Source organism: Phalacrocorax aristotelis, chromosome 13 (assembly GCF_949628215.1).
Source record: "Phalacrocorax aristotelis chromosome 13, bGulAri2.1, whole genome shotgun sequence".
NCBI lineage: Eukaryota > Metazoa > Chordata > Aves > Suliformes > Phalacrocoracidae > Phalacrocorax > Phalacrocorax aristotelis.
Genome location: NC_134288.1, coordinates 4,957,512 through 4,978,841, shown reverse-complemented (window position 1 = coordinate 4,978,841; position 21,330 = coordinate 4,957,512). Strand labels below are relative to the sequence as shown.

General features: G+C 41.2%; 1 protein-coding gene across 3 annotated transcripts in view; it reads right to left on the bottom strand.

Moving 5' to 3' along the window:
* Positions 1 to 21,330, bottom strand: part of PTPRT (protein tyrosine phosphatase receptor type T) — a 475,775-nt gene that overhangs the window by 26,950 nt on the left and 427,495 nt on the right. For all 3 annotated transcript variants that reach the window (XM_075108692.1, XM_075108691.1, XM_075108690.1), the window contains 4 exons: positions 16,222 to 16,409; positions 9,658 to 9,745; positions 1,946 to 2,022; positions 1,002 to 1,038 (listed from right to left, as the gene is read on the bottom strand). In XM_075108692.1, the coding sequence (XP_074964793.1) occupies positions 1,002 to 1,038; positions 1,946 to 2,022; positions 9,658 to 9,745; positions 16,222 to 16,409 (390 nt within the window). The remainder of the gene's footprint in view (positions 1 to 1,001; positions 1,039 to 1,945; positions 2,023 to 9,657; positions 9,746 to 16,221; positions 16,410 to 21,330) is intronic.

Below are 21,330 nucleotides of genomic sequence, written 5' to 3'. Positions count from 1 at the left end.
ATTTATTAAATATGAAGGAGGAAGGAAAGATGCAAAGCTTATCTCTTTTCTGAACTCCCCCCTGAAAGAAAAATTTCAGGTTCCAACAGCCAAACAGCCACTCCTCACAAGAGGTTTATTAGACTGGAGCCTCTCACTGACCTTGTTTCCTCCTTCTCTTCTACGCTGTAGATGAAATCCTCTTACAGACTCCTTTCACCCACTCTGCCCATCCTACATGTTCTCTGCCTTGCTTCGTTCCCTACATCTGCACATCCTCAAATGCCAGTTTATTCTAATAAGGTTTTTTTTACTCTTTCAACGGGGACAAGTCAGCAATGAAGTCATAAAGCAGAATTTAAGAATAGAGCAATATTTATGAACATGACACGTGCAGGTAAGGAATGCACAACAATGAGGACAAATAATGGTAGAGGAAGTGGTCATGGCATAAGAGTTTGGCCAGTGATACAGGAAAATAGCACCGTGTTGTAAAGAACAGGCGTAGGGAGGTTTGTCTCCTAACATGGATAGCCCTCAGTACTGAATTGTGTTGGGTTTTTCTTTTTCCTTCCCTCCCCACGCCCCCGTCCCACCCAGAGGCATAAGAAGCTCATCAACTAACTTACAGAAAGTGGTGTTCAAATGCATTTCCTACTAGTTCCCAGTAACCAAAAGTTCATCAGTCACAGGTTTATTCATACTGCCCTCCTCAAGCAATTCCACTCCAGAAGGTAAACCCAAGATCTGTAAAGTCCCTTTTCATTCTAATCTCATACTTCATGCTCAAAGGACACATTATAGATTGCACTGCCACCTCTAAGTCTGTAGCATTTTTTATTCCTGTAGCTGAGGTTTTGTGTTAAAGATCTTGGAACATTCTATATCCTTCCCTTTTGTGCCCCTATAGCAGGTTTTCAGATGTTCCCCAAAACAGAAGGTGTCACCTTATAAATAGGTCTTACAACAGTTTAAAACAGCAGTGGTTTTACCAATATTTAGACATACAAGAATGAACTTGCCTTGAGTTGCAATGTAATGGCGAGGCCGGTGGTACCCCTGGAAAAAAAACAAAATCTGTGATGGTCTCTGAGATGACAGTTCAGACAAAGCACACCTTGTGTTTTGTATGCTCCAGGTACCAACAACTGCTGCACTCTTAACAGTGTACTAACAGTGGTTATCGAATGACTGAAAATAGGTAACTAGGTTGCCCGGTGAGATTTGAAGGGATGGTATTTCACTCAGGCTGAATTATAAGATCTCATTATGCCAAAGAGAAAACAGGAATGGGGTAGTTTTCACTATTTCCTCAAAGAAACATGTTCTGTGACTAACCTGTGGGCAACTCTGAAAACTAATAGGCAAAACACTGCACCTTCTTGTTTGAAAAAAGGGAAAAGGATGCTGAATATCGGTCTTATGTAACTTCATCAGGTGCATTTTTCACCCCTTGAAGAAACTCTTCGGAACATTGTCATGTTCCTGAACACGTAAACTGCTCCTACAAGTCAGGAGATGCGTACAAGAAACTCATGTTCATTTGATCATTCTGTGTGTGTGAGGGAGGCTGCTTTTTCAATGTTACTTTGTAACACTAAAAAAAAAAAATGTCAATCTATTTCACGCCTTCTGTGCTGCAACTTTGTAAGAGGTTGATAAGTCTCAGATATCTACTAATGCTATTGCGAGGGGCCGATATTGATTCCCCCATACGTCATTTAGCCCACATTCCACTTGTGTTGGTGGATCTGTCAAACACAGGAAATCTCCATCTGTCCAGATTGGTCAGACAGAATAAACTGGAGACCGAGAACCCTCTCCCTGTCACGACATGATGCTTGTATGATGTTCGGCTGCCATTCATATCAGATCAGCAGTCTGTCCCTTTGTCAGATGCACCAAATTCATAAGCAGACTTGTCAGCAGGAGCATTTGTCACAGCAGCAATGACCAGGAGCCTTACATCTATGTAATTGGCGTTTATGTAGTCAGAGTGAGGGTCCCCATCCAGCAGCTGCAATCTCACTCTTGAATGATCATCTGAAAGAAGGAAAGAAAAAAAAAGTGACAGTAACAATAAACAGGAGTTTCTAAGTGTTTTATTTTACCTGCCGAGTCCTGCGAGTGGGCAATTGTATACTTACAATAATAAAAAATGAAAGAATATTACAGGTATTCCTGTTCCTCCCAGCCCTTTCTTTTGTGTTTAAGATGTAATATTTAGATCCTTAGGTTAGTGTTCCTTCATACTCTGTGTCCGTTAAATTCACTGCTGTCACCATAACCCTTATAAAGCTTTTAGACCACAAACATTGTTTGGTTTGGGGGTCTTGGGACAGATCTTTGCAGGACGTATCTCCACCCACAAAAGCCATCTTCACGCTTGGAAGTAACAACCACCCTGGCTTGATCTGACCTATGGAAACTGAGGCAAGAGCTAAAATTGTCAAGACCAAGATAAAAAGAAATAGGCCACGACTGAGGTATAAAGGATTAAGGAGGTTAAAATGGCAAATGAAATCCTGTAAATAAAAAATGGGGTAACCCAGAAACCTGAAAGGAAATACCAAAGGAAATCAGAGCAATGTTCCTTTATGCAACCCACAGAACTCGCAGCAACAAAACACCATCAAGGCAGCATTAAAAAAAAAATTAGAACTGTTCATGGTTTTGAGGATGTTCAAAGTTACTTTAGATAAGGCAATAAAATAACAGTTATCAATCTTTTCACCTCCCAGCACGCTATGCAGTTCAGACGCAGAAAGGAACTACACCAGCGGGCAGATTATGTCATGAATTTCCACCAAGGGAATATTTTGATCTTTCTTTGGAACAGCTGGTGCTGGGCTCTGTCAAAGGAGATACTCCGCGAGCTGGGCTGTTGAGCTGATTTGGTCTGGCAATCCCAGCACTGGTATGCAATTAATTGCAGAACTGCTACCTAAGGGCCAGTTGCTTGGCAAAGGCTACTGGGTTACAGAGGTTGCTGCTGGGCATGCTGGGCTCATTTTTAAAGGATTTTTTTAATAAGTACAATATAGAGCCCGTTAAGTTGATTTCCTCTCTACCAGCTCTGTAGACTGTAGCTCTCAATCAGTAAAGCATTAATGTTTAGAAGCACTTTGCAAAATCCGGGCCTAAGCATAATTTACATTCAATTAAAAAGAATCATAGCAATGAAACATTAAAATACGAGGTGTGATTCTGCAGTAGCTCAGTCAAAAAGGGTTTTAGTCATTACTCAATTAAATGCAGAATCAGATAATAATTGTGAAGACAGATCTGCATGTGGTTCTGAAACCCAAGATTTGGATAAATATTAAATATTCATTGGGTTATGTAAAGCAATGATTCTCACACTCTGTTCATTCTTTGGGCAAGATTTTCACGCCCCAAAAATACAACCACATTGCTGGATTTATCAAACCCCATATATGCATTAAAAAAAAAGTTACACAGGTGAATCCATTAAAAGCGCTGTTATATTTGTATTAATAAATATAACCTTTGTAGGCGCAGTGGAACTAGGTATATTTCTCAGAGTACTGCTGTCATTCCCAACTCTAGAAAATTACCTGCGCTCAAGGCAACTGCACTAGGAGTTGCAGTAAATCATGTGGTTAGACAGACAACCAAAAATTTATACTTAGAGCAATTCACAAAGACAGACAAAGGGCTGATTAAACCAGACATCTAGATGAAATACACAAAATCTCCCGTAGACCATTTCACACTTGCAGTTCAAGGCAGGAAACTAAGGCTAGTTAAGAATCACACAGAACAAAAGCAACGAAAAAGACCCCTAGAGCTAATGATTGGGAGGGGAATATTTACTAACTCCTCTTGTGATGCCACAATATAATGGTCTTACAAAAGTCTTAACTTATTGCAACAATAGAACTAAAAAGCAATAAGACCAAAAATTACTCTAATGGCAGGTGAGAAGAATCTCAGGTCGATTTTTTAAGTGGGACAAAGACACTGTCTATGCACGGTGTGTAGCCGCAATGCTCTGAATAGCCCTCAAGGAAGAACCTGCCTCTCTTCCTTTAATAGAACCAAACCCCAAAATTATGTTTCATCTCTTTGAGCCACTCTTTAGATAAAAACTTAAAACAGACAGGAGGAATACCTCCTGAGGGAGCAAAGTGTGAAACACCTGAGGAGGAGACCGCAGAAGAGGTCTATGCATTTAAGACAAATATGGAAAAAGAAAAGATGTTTTGTAGCTGTAAAAAGTGTGGCTGTTTTTTACCTTTCAAGCCAAATATGACTGTTATACCTGTGAAGAACAGCAATAGATGAAGAAATGACCAATGGAAATTAATGATATTTTTAAGAAAAGAGACATTCGGGTTTAGCTCCAATTATATTATGGGACAAAATAAAAAATACTTTTAGTTAAATTTTGCTTCAGGAGGACAGAAGTCACGATATTTCATGGCATATTTTACAAAACGGAGATTAATTCCTTTCTCTTATGAGTATGAACATTGCAGCAGGAAGAAAAAATTCTGTGCGTATTGTAAGCACACAAAATATTAATGATGTCTTAATGGTGCCTTTAATCTTGTTCATAAGTTTAGGAGCACGGTCTGAATAAAATCCATTAAATAACTTACCTTGTAAATCCTTTTTTTGCCCCCAAACTTTGGAATTTATTTGGCGCTTTTTATTTAATGAAAAGGGGCAAACCCCAATGTAACATATTATGCTACTAACAGTAACGATCTTGTACTTAGTTTTTTTCATCTACAGGCTTTAAAGAATTTTTGAAAGAACAGCAACTGTCTTCATTCTATCGCTCCTAATGGTTGGAATTTATTTCTGATTCTGCACCTTTTCCACTGGACTACACTAGCCAAGGAGGCAACATATTTGGCGCACTGAAATGAAAGCGTCGCTCACCTCTTCTGTAAATTTATCAGACTTCATATCACCATGTGTTACAAATGGAATATAAGAAACTTGAAAAATGAAGTGAGAAAAAGAAGAAAAATTACATGTCTGTAACATTCAGGACTGCAAAAAATGGAAATTAACAAATGTATAAATGGTTTGATTTCTCCCTGTTTACTATAGTCTGTATGTAAGTTAGCAGAACTCTAAATTTGTATGAAGAGTACTTTGACTGAAAATTGGTCTTAAAACAGATTTTTAAAATGACAAGAATTTCACTGAAAAGCACTGTGCTCCCATTTTAGCACAAAAACGTTATCGTTTCAAACTTCTGTCAAAATTCCCATTAGTGATCATTTGAAATATCATTGCAATTTTTCCACATCTCATTTTGACACCAGCACTGGATTAATCTCACACAACTTTTGCCATCTAAATATTACACAGCTAGTCTAAACTGGCTGTCAAGATTCCCAACGTAGTGAATGGAGAAATACAGCCATCTTTTGAAATTCTTCAGCCCAGCTCTGGTACAAAAGGACGCTTTGCCCTCCCAAGGCGCACTCTCTGCCCCTGCCTCCCCCACTGGTCCTGGACTGTGCCTTGAGAACTGGCTAATAGCGAGGTGTGATACACCCCACCCTCTCAGGGTCACATACCATGGGCACTGCACAGACAAGCAAGAGTTTAGGGACAGAAGAAACCATAGAATAAAAATGCTTGGAAGACAAAAGACTTTGATTCTAAATCCAATACTGATCTGTGGGTTTTTTTTTTATTTTATGCATTATCCCTGCCCATGGCCAAGAAGTGCACTCCACCTGCGTTTCCGCTTAGAGCTCCATTAATCTCTCTCTGTCATTCATCTCTCCCACCGCAAAATTATCTGATTAATTCACAGTCTTCCAGCCCAAAACATATAGTAGTCAGAGCATGAAGGAAATTAAGCAAATTTCTGTACTCTCTTTTGTCATCAACTCAATAGTTTTTAACGGACCATCACAAGACTTGAAAACCGTGGTGCCCAAGTGGGAAGGTGCTCCAGTGCAGATGGGAGGATGTGTCTAAAGTAGTACCAGTACGAGCACTCCTGTGAGTGCTGAACTCCCCTGTAATATGCTCAGTAAAGGGAGAAAAGAAAGGGAAAGAAAGTGCTCTCCTGTAAGTTGAAGCAAAACACAGTCATGTGTCTTTACGCCCTCAGCTCTCATCTGACATTTTTACTCTCCTATAATGTAACTGCTCTAAATTTGGACAAGATGGAGAGGAACAGAATAGAACCAAAGATCCCATATAGCTTCTGGATGTCTTCCATGTAATGGTTCAGCTCAACCCACAAAAGCTCAACATTCCTCCCCTAATGGCCACTTGCTGATGCACTTTGAAGGCCTCGATATCTAGGCCCTAAAGAAAATTTAAATCATTTCTCTTCAGCACATAAATGTATACACTACCTACCCTTGCCCCCTAAAGAAAAATCTTGCATCTCCACCACTGCCTTTGTGTTTACAGCTTTTATACTCAAGGCACAGGAGCAAAACTCATGGACTCTCCTGATCTAATAAAAAGTTTGAGTAGGGCAGCTTCCTCCAGCATGGCAAACCTGTGCAACTACAGTGCATCCTTCCACCATCAAGAGTGGATTTCTGTGGTCATACAGACCCCAAATCCACTCCTCAGCTTCTCCTTTTCTCCAGAAAACATACCAGTGTTGCAAAGTGAAGGGAACCAGAGTTTAAAGCATGGGAGAACTTAGAGCTCTCTTGCACCTCCTCTCCATGAACAGATTAGCCTCATCTGCAGTTTTGATTTGCAAATATAAGAACAGCAGATGTTGGGGCTGGCAGTAGGATCTAGGTTTTCGTAGAGAGGCATGATGTTAATACAGCCCTGGGAAAGCAGTGAGCCAAGAAAAACAGTCCTGTAAGAGTACCATTGCCCAGAAGGCCATAAAGACAAGATCTAATCTGCTGTGATTCACTGAGCAATGCTACTTATTGCAAGAGCTCACAAACCCACATTTTAACAAAAGTTTCAGAAGTAGTTACAAAAGTCAGATCAAAACGTGACTTTTCAATTCAGCTCCCGAAAGGCATGGGATATCTTGTTCCAGGAGTGATGAAATTGTAACTGTGATTAAATAATGTTAATTGCCATCTGCAGCCTTTTACCAAATAAACTGGTAGGAGCAATCAGTGCATACTCTGGGTTTTACCAGCAACTACAATTCTAGTAAAACAAAGCAGCTAAGGGTGTAATCGTTTTCCTCCTCCCCTCCTCTGCTAAGGCTTTTGCAGTTTGTACCCACTGAGCACAATTTGTTTTCATGATCTGCCCAAAGGGAAGGACTCTCCTGCTATTCTCTGCTCTGCTATCAATTCTCTGTTCTAGATCCTGTCGTTGCCTTTACTCAATGCCCAAAGTCGCCCATCAGTGGGGTCTGGCTCAAGGCTTAGCCAGTGACACCACTTGTAATTTCCCAATGGTTTTACAAAATGTCTGATGAATGGCATGCTCCTTCCTCAGGCATCCTCCCTTCCCTCTCCCAGGCCTCTTCGAAGTGAAGCAAGGACTTCGCTCCACTTTATCACTCCTTATTGCACATTAATAAATTCTCTTTGCTGTCTTTTAGAAGAGCTGTTGTCTCCTCCTCAAACTCTTTGTTCTGATATATATTTGAAGCAAAGAAAACCCACTCAGCTTTGTTATTTACCTTCAACTCTTCTGCATCATTCCTCTCTTTCACCACCTCCTTTATCTATGCCTTTCCACCCTCTCAATCTCATTCTGAAATCTTTCCCAACAGCCCTTAAACTTGAGCTTCTTTTCTGATGTTTTATACCATGCAGACACTTCTCCTTAGCTTTGATTACATACTTCATTCCCTTATTCAAGCGCATCACCTCCTATCTGTATCGCTACTGTACTTATATTTATAGCTAAAAGGCTAACATCACTCTTTGTTAGACAACAATTCATCTTGGTGAACACCCTCCCTTTAGATAATACCCCATTTATCTTCCTTGATTTTGCTTCCTTAATTTCTTGTCACGTTTCACCTGGAGTTCAACGTTTTCCTTGTGACCACCTTCAGCATAGATTAGATGGTGGCTATCACACACAGCCTTGTCTCTTTTCACCTCCACTTTTAAATTATGTCAACTGCTTCCTCAAAATCACACACAGAAACAGCATCTTTCACATTTCCTTCCTTATGTCATACTAGGGCACTTCCACCTCCAATCCACTGGGTAGCTGATCTAGCTGGATGATTCATCTGTTTTAGGCTAATTTAATCTAAGCTAATTGTACAGTCAGGTAAATTGAACCTCTGTCTGGAGGCATGTCTCTTTGCCAATAGGAACACAGGAAACTTACAGCGAGGTGGAACTTTTAGGCAGCTGAAATAAAGGGAGATGATTTTCAGGCTAACTGTAATGCTCCAGTACTATCACTTCCATTTTCCCCAAGGAGAAAAAAAGACTGATGGAACTGGTGACCTGCTCACAACTACTGCAGAAAGCCAGCAGCAGAAGTGGGATCAGATCCAGACTCACAAAATTCCCATCTTCATTTCCAGATTTCTTCATCGTTACCATGGGGTCCCTGAACTGAGTTGTTCTATGTCATTCCCCCAAAACTGCTACAGGAATAATTCCTTTAAAGCCTTACAAGAAAAAGAGTAGTTACATGTGAGATGATCTTTCTTTGTGGCCAAGTTTTTTTTTAATTCCTTAGTAAAGTCTGATTGTTCTACAGCAAATACATATTTAACCTGAGAAAAATACAGTACTAAATATATCACTCAGCGTGATTTAATTTTGCCCTTATTGCTTTCTATAGATTTATCCGGTCACGAGAATCTATGGTACATTCATTTATATTCTTATTTCTTCTTCTGATGGTCTCAGGCCTGGCTTCTCCAACTTGGTGCTGTGCAGGAGCCCTTCAAAAGAATTATTTCTCACACCTCCCCTCACCCGTCATTGTAAGGAATAACGAAACACTGGGGTAAGCTGCCTGGAGAGCTCAGCGTTGGAGACTCTTAAGAAGAGGCCACACAAATATCTGATAAAAAAGACAGAGGTGAATCTAATCCTGAACTGGAGAATAAAGCTGACCTAAATGCTTTTATGGAGTCCTTCACTGCCCCTGCAGTTCTGCAAGGTATCAATATTCCTATAACATCAACAGTAATTGGTCATTGAAAGAAGTAAAACTAAGGAGCTTTAGTGCATTTTCAGCTGCCTTACTGTGATTCTGAGACAGAATCTAAGCTTGTCCACACGTCAAACCAGCTTTCTGGGGACAGGCAGTGACTGCTCTGCTGGTTGCTGACCACAAGGAAGGAGAAGATCTGATCTCTGATGCATAGCTAAAAATCTGATCTATCTGCATCTCCTTTTGTGCTCCCATTCGTGGCACTGAAAGCTGCGGGTTATGTAGTAAAAATGGACAGATAATGGGCATCATTACCCACTGCGAAAATCTGACAAAAGGATTTAGCCCTTAAATTACAAACTTTAGGTACAAAGCAAGGTAGGGAGAAAATGTGTAAGAAACCATAAAGTCATGCAATGACTTTATGTAAAACAATGAAAAAATCCATAAAATAAAAGAAAAATCATAGAATTACAGCCTGTAACAAACAAATCGAACTACAGAACGCTCAGCTCTGTAAAACAGCTTTTTAGTGAGATTCTCAAGCTCACCCTTTTCCACAGAATGCATATAAAATCTTACAGAAAGCTCAGTTTAATGTGAATTTACACCTACAGGAGATTATGTTTCCATATCTGTTCTTATTGCGGTTTTCGTCTTCCTTGGCTGTATCCCAGGATGCAGTCTGCCCCTCGGGTAGTGCCTGCAAAATAAACAATAGCGGAGTGTTTATAAAAATCTGGCCAATGCCTTCAGGTGGATTAAGATGACTGAGCAGGGCAAAAATAAAGGTGCTGCATAATTCAGTAGTCAACGAAGCAAACAGCTGTTCTTGAGGAAAGGGCACATCCACTAATGCAAAAAGCAGAGCTTGGCGCAGACCATTTGCATCTCTTGGCTTCTGCCAGCAGAGAATAATTTTCCTCCTGCTACTGCAGATCTAAAAGGAGCGGGGGAATTTGCTTCTGGCTGCACAGTCCCAGGTTAACCTCATGTCCCTTGTAGAACACGGTTTGTGGCAATTTCACATACATACACTTCTAAGAAAATCCAGATGGCTGAGACAGTGCTCAGTCTTCATATTTAAGTTGAAAACAGATACAAAGGTTTCACCTATTTCTGTATTAATAATGGGGTGATGCAATACAAAGCACTAGCTGGTTTTCTTTAGGGAAAAATAAAAACAGCTCAGGGGTTTAGATCATGTGTAAGGAAGAGAGGCAAAAGGAGGTAAAACATGCTAATGATGTATGAAAATAAATAGTCATCTTCCTAAAATCTGCTCTTTTAGTTGAGAAAGGATGGCGTAAGGAAACTGGCAGCACACAGCATTACCTTACCCGATAGCTTGGCCCTATAACCCTTCTGAACACACTCAAATGAGCCACTTTCCCCTTGAGACAGATCCAGGAAGGATTTTCAAGGCAAAGCCAAGAAAACAGCTATTGTCACAGGATCTGGCTGAAGGATGGTCTCGCCTTCCTTGGGAGATGGCCCGGACTGCCTGTAAGCAGGATGATCCCTCTCCCTGTCTCAGGAGGGTCGGGGAAGTCAGCACAGGCAGATCAAAGCAGCAGGCACAGCAGTGCTTCCCACTGAACGGTAACGGCAGCAGCTCCCCGGGTATCGCCGCATCACGCTGGACGGAAGGGCATCATGTGCAAACCGCCGGTGTCGGCTGCAGCCAGCCCAGCCTTGACTTGTGCCGAAAGTACAGGCGAGGAGAACAGCAGCTCCCACTGAACTGCCTCTCTAGATCTGCCTCCTCCAAGACCGACTCCCTAACATGATCCTACATTACTAAAAACAACAGCACCATTATAAATTGTATTATTTACAGTCCTCAGGGAATTACAGAGTTTTTATACCACAATCATTGTAGAATCATATCTGCCTTAGCTAACAGCGGGTAGTTTGACACAGCTGTGCTAGAAAACGAATTTATATTCGTCTTCACAAGCCATCCAGGTCTATTACAGTGCCTGAATGCAATAGCAGAGAGACACGATTATTAGGATCTACAACACTGACATTACAATTAAACTTAATATGAGCAAACCCCTGGCAGACCAGATCGTTGTGAATTTCCCCCAAAGGGGTTCCAGGACAGAAAATGTCAGGCACTGCAGCACTGTCATGAGCACTGCTGACAAAAGACAGGGACAGTGAGTTCCTATTCACAAGCCCAGGAGAAAGAGTAATAACTCTGTAATTGGTGAGGGCTTTGATCACACATATATTTCCTTTACAGACAGCTGTTTCCAAATAGCAGCTCATCTCCTGAGCAAAAATAACCCAACCAACAAACCCACGCACAACAAAAAGATCCCCAAGTAAAAGAAAAGAGGTGAGGAAGGTTCATTTTCATCTTCAAAGACTGAGGAAAAGGGTGTGTTATTTTTCCACTAACATCAAATTACAGCAGATTGACCAGAGAATGGCAACTGTTATTAGGCATCTAATCATAACCATCTGAAAATAAAAAAAAAAAAAAAAGAAGAAAGAAGAAAGAGGAAAAAAGATAAAAAAAGAAGAAAAAAGAAAGAAGAAAAAAGAAAGAAGAAAGAAGAAAGAGGAAAAAAGATAAAAAAGAAGAAAAAAGAAAGAAGTAAAAGAAAGAAGTAAAAAGAAGAAAAAAGAAAGAAGAAAAAAGAAAGAAGTAAAAAGAAGAAAAAAGAAAGAAGAAAAAAGAAAGAAGAAAAACAAAAAGTAAAGATAAGAAAAGGGAAGAAGAAGAGAAAAAGAAGAAAAAAAAAAAATCCTTTCTCAAGACTTCCATGTGGGGGAAGCAATCTTGAGCGAAGAAAATACATTCAGGTCCAATAAATCCCTTTCAGCAAACCCTATCCTTTCACGTGATTTGAACATGAAGTTGTCCATTGAAATTGATGTTTTTATATTCGTCTGATGTAGCCTCCAAAGTTTTAAGGGTATTGCATCTCATTCAATACCAAAGAAGTCTCTGCTTTTCACAGAAGTACCTGTCTCAGAAGAGAGGAAGCACAGCTCTGGTTGGTGAGGAACACGAACTGCCTTTGAGAGGTGCACCTTATACCCCTACTTTTATACACACCAGATGAAGAAATTGGAGTAACTGCATGTTCACGGATGCTACAGCATAAAAAATTTTCTGTGAGGTCCCCCAAAATGCAGCACCAAGAACTGAAACTGCATTAGAAATACAATGGCAAAAATACCAATTATAACTTGGTTGCATCCAGAAAAAGAGGAGCATACCTAATGTTTTGTGCCTTCGATTTTTGTTTGTACAATAAGAATCTCTATAATAGCAAAAAGGATTAATAGTTCTGTTTCTCTCTACATTAACAGCAATGGTAAATCAGGATCAATCACTCAGGTATTTGAGCCACATTTCACAGGAAACACTCTCCCTTCTTTCTTTGATTTAACAGCTGCAAACTTTCAGTGTTCAAAAATCTGGGCTTGATTTTCAGCCTTTTCTGACTTTTCTTCTTTTAGAGAAGCTTTGTAAAATTTATACTGAAATATCTTTCCAGTAGTGGAATTTATGTTACAATGATGCTTTTTAAACTAAATTGATCTAATTTTTATCTAAAATTACACGGATAGATCTCCAGAAGTCAGCTTCATCTCAATCAAGCTTTCTAAGCGACAGCCCAAACATAACTAAAGTGTTCACATTAAGAGGCTTATTGCAAGCCATTTTACATTTCCAATGGATGCATTTAGTTAGTTTGCTGTTTGTTTGTAATTTAAATAAGAAAACTTGAATAATTCGTTTGCACTGATCAAACCCAATGCTGCAGTATTGATGCCAAAGGCAACAACGTCAATTAAAAGCCTTGCTGCTCATCTCAAAGCCTGCCACAGAGTCCTGGCCCTCTCCCTGCAGCCACTACTGTCTCAGCAGCGGTGGCAAAACTGTTCCCACAACTCTGCTGCGACCCAGGGTTAAAAACTACTTTGGATAAAAAAAAAAATAACCTGAAAAAGAAATATTGCAGCCAGCTCAGTTCCCCATTCTGGTTCACAGCAAAGCCTTAAGCCAACAGTGTCCAAGGGCAGCATCTACAGTAACACCCTGCTGGCAAACACTTTGCAATGTCACATCATAGCCCGAACTGCAGGATCTATTCTTTTGACCAGGTAGAAGGTCTGTAGCCAGCCAGAAATGAAAGGGTTAACATCCAGAGGTGACGCCAACAAACCGAAGACTCTCAATACTAAGATGCTTGAGGAAGGAGCCACGAAGTCCAAAATAACTGAACGGTCTCAGTAATGCAGCAGGAGAATGTACTTTAGTGGCATCCTAAATCATAATGGAAAATGGATTTGGATACTTAAGCTTATTATCTCCTTGGCCAGTAATTGGTGCTCGCAGTAAGTCTGTGGGCCTAGTCCTGCAGCTCACAACAAATCAGGGCTGATATGTTGTGAAAAAGGAACAGGTGACATTTAAATGTGTCCCGTTTAAATGTTTATGGCTGTGCCTAATCCCAAATAGTGCTATCTACAGCCAGTGCCAGTGATGTATTTCTCTTCTGTGGTCTACACGTTGCTAAACAGAAGCAGCAGCCAAAAAGGCCCAAGCCACACTTTGGCCTCAGGTGCAGGAAGCAGACCCAAAATAACACACACAGCCGGTGCTGACAGATTCCCACGTTCACACACACACACACACACAGAGTTATCATCCATTTCACACCAGCAGTGACACCACTTACACAACCACATCCCGCTTTTCATCTCAGCGTGGAGTCACGTGCAAGGTGCAAGCACCAGAAATATTCTCCTAGATGCCCTCGGTAAAACATGCTGCCTGTGCTCTAATGGTCTGTAGGTGAAGGTATAAGCAAATATTGCATGCCATTTCCAGGTTACTCGGCTGTTGCTGTACGCTTCTATGGGAGAACTTATCTTGGGCCGCATATCTCCAGGACACAGGGCTCTACCCACCCTGGGGACAGTGATGCACAGTCATCAATGTGATGGATACAAAATCTCCGTTTATTTAGCTGCGTCACACGCTTATATAGCTCTTGCGCTTCCTGTTCCTGCCACTCCTATGGGGAGGAGTCTATCTTTCCGTCACATCCCGTGATCTTCCCGTCGCCGATCCCTGTCTATTCCCCTACACTCAGCGGAGATGAGCATGTACAGAGATTGTCATGTGTGACTGATACACTCTGTTCAAAGTGATTTTTCATGAGAGCAAAATTATTTGGTAACACATCACTAAATAGGCTGTAATATATGCTATCAATTTGCAAAGTAAGTAGAAAATCAGCTCCTTAGAAGAAAAAACATATTTGGAGGTGACACTGGTATTAGAGTATGAAAACATTTTAAGAGAGACATCAAATTCCTTTTTAAGATTTTATCAACCATTCTGCAAAACATTTCGCAAAGCCAGCTTTGCAGCTCTGTGTTCCTCCAGATTCCAGTCTGAGACGCCGCTCTTGGCCAACTTAAACCTCCTACCTCCCAGGAGTTATAACACTCCTCAACATCCTCCCTGCATTTCTGGTATCGCGGGTGCTGGCTGAAAGCGGCTGGGAGCTGCAGCCCTGCCTTCATTCCATGCTCTGAAAACCAAATTCCGCCGTTGGAAATGACTGCTACCTCAGGCAACTGCCTCTGACTGAAGAAGGGTAGAACAGCACGTGTGGTTTGAGAGCTTGTGGCGTTCTCCAGGCTATTTCTTGTAAAGAAAGGAATTATGCAAATCTATATAATGTCATAGCCATTATATACGTATGTAGATAGCACTTTCTGGGAAAGGCAGAACTTGTGGAGCTGAAAGTTGCATTGACATTTTTCATGCTAATGTGTTATTTTGATAATTACCAATGCCAGTGCCAGAAAATTACATATATGCCAGCACCTGTTTTCTTCTTGAACATCAAGAACTAGATCTTAGGGCATCTGTAATTGAGCTCAACGTAGTTTTGGGTACTATTCATGGAAAGGGAGGCCAAGGGGGGGGGCTAAGAAAATCTCCTAAGAGAATTATTTACCCTTTTTCAATATTAAACAGAGCTCTTTATATTGATAGTTTAATTAGTGTGCAAGATTGTGGGGCATGAGTGACTAGACCCGGTTAACCTACAGTTACCAGAAGTATTTGTTATGACAGTCTTTGATGCCATCTGATTAAAAAAAATACTCCCTGGTGACAACCAGGAAAAGATTGCCTCTCAGCTGCAGCAAAACCCAGCATCAATGATACAAACCCCATGGACTCTTACTCGCAGGGTGGAAAAGTGAGCTGCTTTCATTAAGTAAGTTATTTTTCACAGCTGTTATGTTATTTTTAAGTAGTTTTAATGCCACTATGCATATTAATTGCTTATTGCTTTCCCACAAGCTTACTACATTCATTATAATTATCGCTTGCTAGAGCAAAGTCTCACATATATTTGATGCTACGTCTTCTACTGTTCCCTCTGCTGAAAATGTATATTCCTCTTCCAACTCCTCCCCAATGTCATGTTTCTTCTTGTCATTTGGATTACATTTCTGGTCATTCCAGCTTGGTGGGAAGAGGTAGGGAGGAGGAGGGCTGCTTTCATTTTTGCAGCTTACTCTTTGCTTCTCTCCATGGAGTTGGAAGAGTACATCAGTCAAATCTATTCTGAACCAGAGGTTTGAGCGTAGTAGAAAACTCCACCTTCATTTAAGCCACATAAGGTTCCTGCCTTTGCCTTTACAATTCTGCATTCAGCTCATTATGTTGTGATTTAATTTGATCAATTGTTACAGAGTATTTCGAGCTCCCAAAAAGCTCAAGCAAAACCCCGTCCTTTTCTTAAAGCCTGGCTTGCACTACTGTCAACAAAAGCACGTCAATAAGTAAGGGACTATGGGACTCCAAGTCCTTCACTGAGTTCAGCAGCTGTTAAATATTTACTGTCTGCTCTTTATGGCAGAGAGGGCACATGCTAAAGGATGAGTAAAATGTCATTATCTTAGTGCTGTAGTAAACGCCTTTTCTTTGGACTGGAGGGCCACCAAAGACTGCTAGCGCTGTAAAATCCTACCCTCATGAACCGAAACAAGATGGAGAAAGCAAAGGATTAAGAGGGTAAGTGAATTAAGGAAAAGAAGTTCTTAAAAACAGTTATCCCCCCTCCCAAGCACCTATCCTCTGTGAGTGCGACTTCTCTACTCATTCATGTGAGTGAAGGTTCCTCTCACCTCATACTCCTCTTTAAATCCATAGCCCTGTCCTCGCTTCATCTGGGTGATGTGCTGCAGCAGGTCGGCCACTCGGATGGCTGGCTGGAACTGCCCCCGGGGGTAGGACATTTCCACCGGCTCGCAGCTCCGGTACGGGTGGGTCTGGATAGTCAGGGTTGGCTGGGTCATCTCTCCATGGCTACTGTCTGTTTTAAAGACAGGGAGGCAAAACAAGCTTTCACCTATCCGGTATTTCCGCTCTCATTCTTGCTCTGTTTGTTTGTTTCTCCACCACCCCATAGGTCGGTGCAGGCAAAAGAAAGTAAAGAAATAAGTAGGAAACACACACTTGCCTACAGCTAGACTAGAAAGACTAAATCACACTTGAATATTTTTTGTTTCAAGGAGACAAACCCAAAGAGATGGGAAACAGAGTAAAGAGCCAATCAGGCTAATGAGGATAGAGTGCATAGAGAGAAATAGCACATTTTGTAAGGCCAAGCTCTGCACAACGACTCCAATCGAATTACGTACCTTTCTTCGGAAACCTGCAAAGAACATGACTGAAAGATACATACAGATGGGCAAGATACTCAAAAGCAGGATTTGGGGTCTACCATATGAGATAATTGAAAGAGGCCCAAGTTAATAGCAAACAAATTATTAGCATTTCAAATAAGCCACACAGAATGTTAGAGGGAAATTAAACTGCTCTGCTAGTTCAGGCCTAAAATGTATATGTCAGTTACAAAGATGTAATATTATCAGAAAGAATAAACCAGCATAAAAATATAGTTATCTTGCATGCAGAAACTTAAATGTCAGATATGTAAATCAACAGAAAAAGTATCTTTTTGAAATAAATGGTTTTTAAAAAGTCTCTATCACTATGCAGACGGGATTGTAACCCCTCATACCCCCAGCACACACATATACACAACAAAATATTCCTGGTGAACTAAGAAAAAAGGACTTAAATAACCAAACAATTGACTGTTATAGTAGTTATTTTTAACAACAGAAACTCAGACTAGATATGAAAAATAGTTTCTTACCTACCAGAGTTGACCAAATTTAAATAGCTGGCCAAATAAAACATTGGTTTTTCCTACAAGTACTTGCTTTGTTCTTTCGCACATACAGACCTTAACAGTCTGCATCAATTCTTTCTGGTCTTACCCCAAACCAAGCTATTAGCAAGCAGAAAATATATCTCCCTCACTTTGTTCATAAAAGAACCCTTAAGACTGCATACCCAAAGCTTGTTCCTTACAACAAGCTTACTGACAAAGAGCCGAAACACTGTCCCTTGTCAGCAATGCTGCAGTCATGTTTTTGAAAGAATAAGGAATAAATAAATCAAATTGCAATTTCAGGGTGATTTTTGCAAGACAGAAATATGGCCGGACTGTTATTGTAAACGTTGCTATCCTTGAAAAATCACCATGGAGTTTTGATCAGAAGCAGTGAGGATCTCTGCCGTTGTCCCTCACTGCAGAGTTGGGTAGGAGCAAACAGATGAGGGCATTAGACTGCCTTCCCAGCAGCTGGCAAACGGACGACATGACAAAACACAACAAATAATGCTTTATCTGGTTTACTGGTATATTAGGGAGAAGACATCAAGACAGGCATATACCCTGTTTTGAAGTTCCAGGACTATGAGAAGGAGAAAGGAATGCCAGCAGTGGACACTGCCACGGGGCAAGCTGATCACCAGTGCGAGATAAATAAGTCTGGTGGTTGAATTATCAGAGATGCTGAACACATCCTGCTTCTTCCGAAATAAATTAGCAAAAAGTGATCACCTGCTCTGAAGATTAGGCTACCAAATTTAAGGATTTCTGGACCCCAGGTTCTCATAAACACAGTCACATTCCCAGGACACTCAGAGATTTACAGAGCTATGGCTCTAGCGAAGCAACACTCAGATACAAAATGTGAATAAATTTGGGATTTAAGGAAGAGTAACATCCAACGTATTCATATAATCATCCCTAATGCTCTGACTAATGACAGTGTGAGAACTCTGAACAGAGGGAATTTCAAGGCTTATTAATTCCCCTAGTTGGATTCAGTTTTCCAGCGCATCTTTCCTCCCCCATTCCCTATTAACCTCCTGTAATCGAGAGGAGAAGATTTTTATCGTGGACCATTTCCGACAGACGTACTATGCTTAATTTTCCATCATTAGGCTTAATACAAACCCAATTTCACAACTGGCTTCTCTGAGGAACCTACAAGCAATGCCACATTTTTATCAGCCCCAATTAAAAAACATTACGATATCCCTATTCGAGAGGGAGTCTTAAAACTAATGTGCGGCTCTAGTGCTAATACAGTAAGGGCACATGTAGAGCACAGGCTACTTGCAAAATGTAGCTCAGATTACTCAGCTCCTTTGCAGGCAATCATTAATTTCTCTCTTCATCAGATCCTTTAATTCTGGTATACTCGGCTCTCTTCTCAGAGAGAAGTATCATAGGGAGAGGTGAAAGCCAGAAAAGTGGTGCCCCCCCTTTCCAGAATAACTTCCCTCTAAGTAGGTGCCCGTGTTATGAATCTGGAACTAGATGAAGCTGCTCAGCAGCAAGGAAGGATCTGACTCTGGCCTTTGAGTTTATAGGGCCAACTATGCTTCTGGTCTCTTTGGTCAGACAGATAAAAAATGGTACAAACCCAGCTGACAGTAGTATCAGCTCTTGCAGCATAGTCCGTGGAATCACACCATTCCCGTGCCTCCCACCCACCCAGGGGTTTCTGCTTAAAAAAAAAGTCACACTGTCTGGGTCATCCTCCTTTCAACATAATGACACCTAGAGCTGAACCTAGGCAGAAGATCTCCTCCTCTGGACATCCGTGACAAGCGCACCTTGAATGGTCTCTGCGCTACCTAAAAGAAAACCCAAGCCCGACATTTGCACCAGCTCAGGAGGGCTGTCAGTTATTCCCACCAGCATTTTATCTGGGCCAAGGAAAGAGTGGAGGGGCTTTTAGGAAGACAAATTGCTATGTATGAGGCAAGCCTAGTGTTCATATGTTCTGCTAATAAAGCCTGATGCAAGAAACATATTGTTCCTTCTCCACCTAACACCATGAGCCTGAACCTAAGCATGGTTAATGAGGCACTTGCGCAAGGCACGAACCCTTCTTTCAAGATGTGCTGTTTACAGCCATTTTATGAACAATTCAAAAAGCAGGTAGGAGGGAAGGTAGCAGCAAACTGATCTCTCACTAGGACAATCAACCAAAAGAGTCCTTGGAGGGCTTGCAAAGAGGCGTTGCTTTTCCTGCAGGCTGCAGCTATAAACCACCTCTCATTCCTTTTGGCACCATTATTGCTGGAAAAGACAACAAAAAATACCAGCCCCTCAGCAAAGTCAGACTTCTGCATTAACTGCGGCACTAAAGGCAAGTCACAGCAATTTTCCATAGTCCCTTCTCCCTGTGCCCTTCTCCCAAACATGTCCCTATTCCTTTGCAAATGAGGATGAGTTTGTAGGACTAAAGTTTTGGCAGTGCCTCTAAAGCATGTGTGCCTTGTATGAGTTTTCAATGAGAATAGCAAATCAAGAAAGTAGATTTTTTTCTTTGAAAGATGCTTGAAATAATTCACTCTAATAGTCAGAAACCACTAAACATACAGAATCGTGCATCAGGTTTTCTGGATTATATTTGATATGCACATCTTATTTCTAGTCATATGTCCTCATTTTGTTGATAGGCAAGACATACCACCATATTTCATTGCATACCAAAGAGGGAATACTGTTCCAAGAAATAGTCCAGATTAAAACATTTCAAGAGATGGTCATTCCATTCTGACCCCAAACGTTGTGGCAACAGTTAATTACCCCTGCTGTCTAAACATTCCTTAATTGCAATTTGATTTTGCTTAGCTTCGATTTACAGGCACTGAATCTTATTATACCTTCTGTTAAATTAAAGAGCCCTCTGAGTATTTGAAATCTTGACCCATGCAGGCACTGATCAAATCACTTCTTCAGTTTCTCTTTGATAAAGTAAATCAATTGAGAGCTGCTGAAGTCTCATTAGGACAGGCTGTTCAGGGTTCCAGTTCCTTCCTAGAACCATTTCCGGTTTTCCACAATTCTTTTTGTGCAGCTGTAAATAAAACAGGTATTCTGCATGTTGTTGGAAACATGCTGTTTGTAGGAGGATCATTTCTAATAATAGCAGCTGCAATAGCAAAATACATTGTTAGCTTGTTTGTTAACTCTTTCTAGTGCAACACCCTCACTCCCCATACCAAGATGCCCATGTCCAACACAGGTATTTTGATTTCTGGAAGCCTGCACTTTCATTATCAGCCTGAGTTCACAGAATACCCTGAAATTTTGTGTAAGATGTTAAATCAATGATTCACTGGCTCTCACATAAGTAGCCTGATTGGAACACTCTTCAGACATCTCAGCTTATCTGTTTAAGGGTGTAAATGCAGAAAATCAAATTTATCAATGTTTGCTCCACTTTTAATATTCACAAACTCTTCACGCTTGTGGAACGGCACTGCTCGTGAATCTCTTCTTTGCTGGAGAAATAATCATGAACTTCACAGAATGGCGGGGGTTGGAAGGGCCCTCTGGAGATCATCTTGTCCAACCCCCCTGCTGGAGCAGGCACAGCCAGAGCAGGGGCACAGGGACGCGTCCAGGCGGGGTGCGAATGTCTCCACGGAAGGGACGCCACAGCCTCTCTGGGCAACCTCTTCCACTGCTCTGGCACCCTCAAAGGAAAGAAGTTTTTCCTCATATTGAGGTGGAACTTTCTGTGTCCAGATGTGCCCATTGACCCTTGTCCTGTCATTGGGCACTATAGAAAAGAGCCCAGTCCCATCATCCCGACACCCACCCTTTAGATATTTATAGGTATTGATAAAATCCCCCCTATAGTCTTCTCTTCTCCAGGCTGAACAAACCCAGGTCTCTCAGCCTTTCCTCACAAGGGAGATGCTCCAGGCCCCTGATCATCTTGGTAGCTCTCTGCTGGACTTGCTCAAGCAGTTCCACATCCTCCTTAAACTGGGCAGCCCAGAACTGGACACAGTACCGCAGATGTGGCCTCACTAGAGCAGAGTAGAGGGGGAGGAGAACCTCTCTCCATCTG